At 51.0% G+C, this 834-nt stretch overlaps 1 protein-coding gene across 1 annotated transcript in view; it reads left to right on the top strand.

Annotated features, from left to right (window-relative positions):
- Positions 1–834, top strand: part of LOC106533402 (multidrug resistance protein 1) — a gene marked incomplete at its 5' end in the record, with an annotated part of 9,162 nt that overhangs the window by 2,571 nt on the left and 5,757 nt on the right. Inside the window, 2 exon segments of the mRNA XM_014029670.1 lie at positions 181–337; positions 451–648. Of these exon segments, the coding sequence (XP_013885124.1) occupies positions 181–337; positions 451–648 (355 nt within the window).

Below are 834 nucleotides of genomic sequence, written 5' to 3'. Positions count from 1 at the left end.
TCCCAGTGTGTGTTTACTGACCCTCAGTGTGTGTTTACTGACCCTCAGTGTGTGTTTACTGACCCTCAGTGTGTGTTTACTGACCCTCAGTGTGTGTGTTTACTGACCCTCTGTGTGTGTTTACTGACCCTCAGTGTGTGTGTTTACTGACCCTCAGTGTGTGTGTTTACTGACCCTCAGTGTGATCTCAGCTGTTCTGTTCGGAGCCATGGCGCTCGGAGAGGCCAACTCCTTCGCTCCAAACTACGCCAAGGCCAAACTGTCCGCCTCCCACCTCCTCATGTTGTTGAACAAAGAGCCTGAGATCGACAATATGTCCCAGGAGGGCCAGTCACCGGTAAACACACACACACACAGAGACACACACACACACACACACACACACACAGCTATGAAACAGAAGTTGTGATAAGGTATCAGCGCTCTGTTTGATGTCTCTTTGTTTTGAAGGATAAATTTGAAGGTAACGTGAGCTTCGAGGACGTGAAGTTCAACTACCCGTCACGAGCCGACGTGCCCGTCCTGCAGGGCCTGAAGCTGAAGGTGAAGAAGGGCCAGACCCTGGCTCTGGTGGGCAGCAGTGGCTGTGGGAAGAGCACCAGCATCCAGCTGCTGGAGAGGTTCTACGACCCCAGAGAGGGCAGAGTGGTACGACACACACACACACACACACACCTACACACACACACACCTACACACACACACCTACACACACAGACACACAACTGTGATGGTAGGAGACACACATAGACACACAAAATGTTGTGATTGTAGGAGACACACACAGACACACAAAAAACTGTGATGGTAGGAGACACACACAGACACACAAAA

The sequence above is a fragment of the Austrofundulus limnaeus genome, unplaced genomic scaffold (assembly GCF_001266775.1).
Source record: "Austrofundulus limnaeus strain Quisiro unplaced genomic scaffold, Austrofundulus_limnaeus-1.0 Scaffold938, whole genome shotgun sequence".
Classification (NCBI taxonomy): Eukaryota; Metazoa; Chordata; class Actinopteri; order Cyprinodontiformes; family Rivulidae; genus Austrofundulus; species Austrofundulus limnaeus.
The sequence above is the reverse complement of the archived record's forward strand: the minus strand, read 5'-3'. Positions and strand labels throughout refer to the sequence as shown.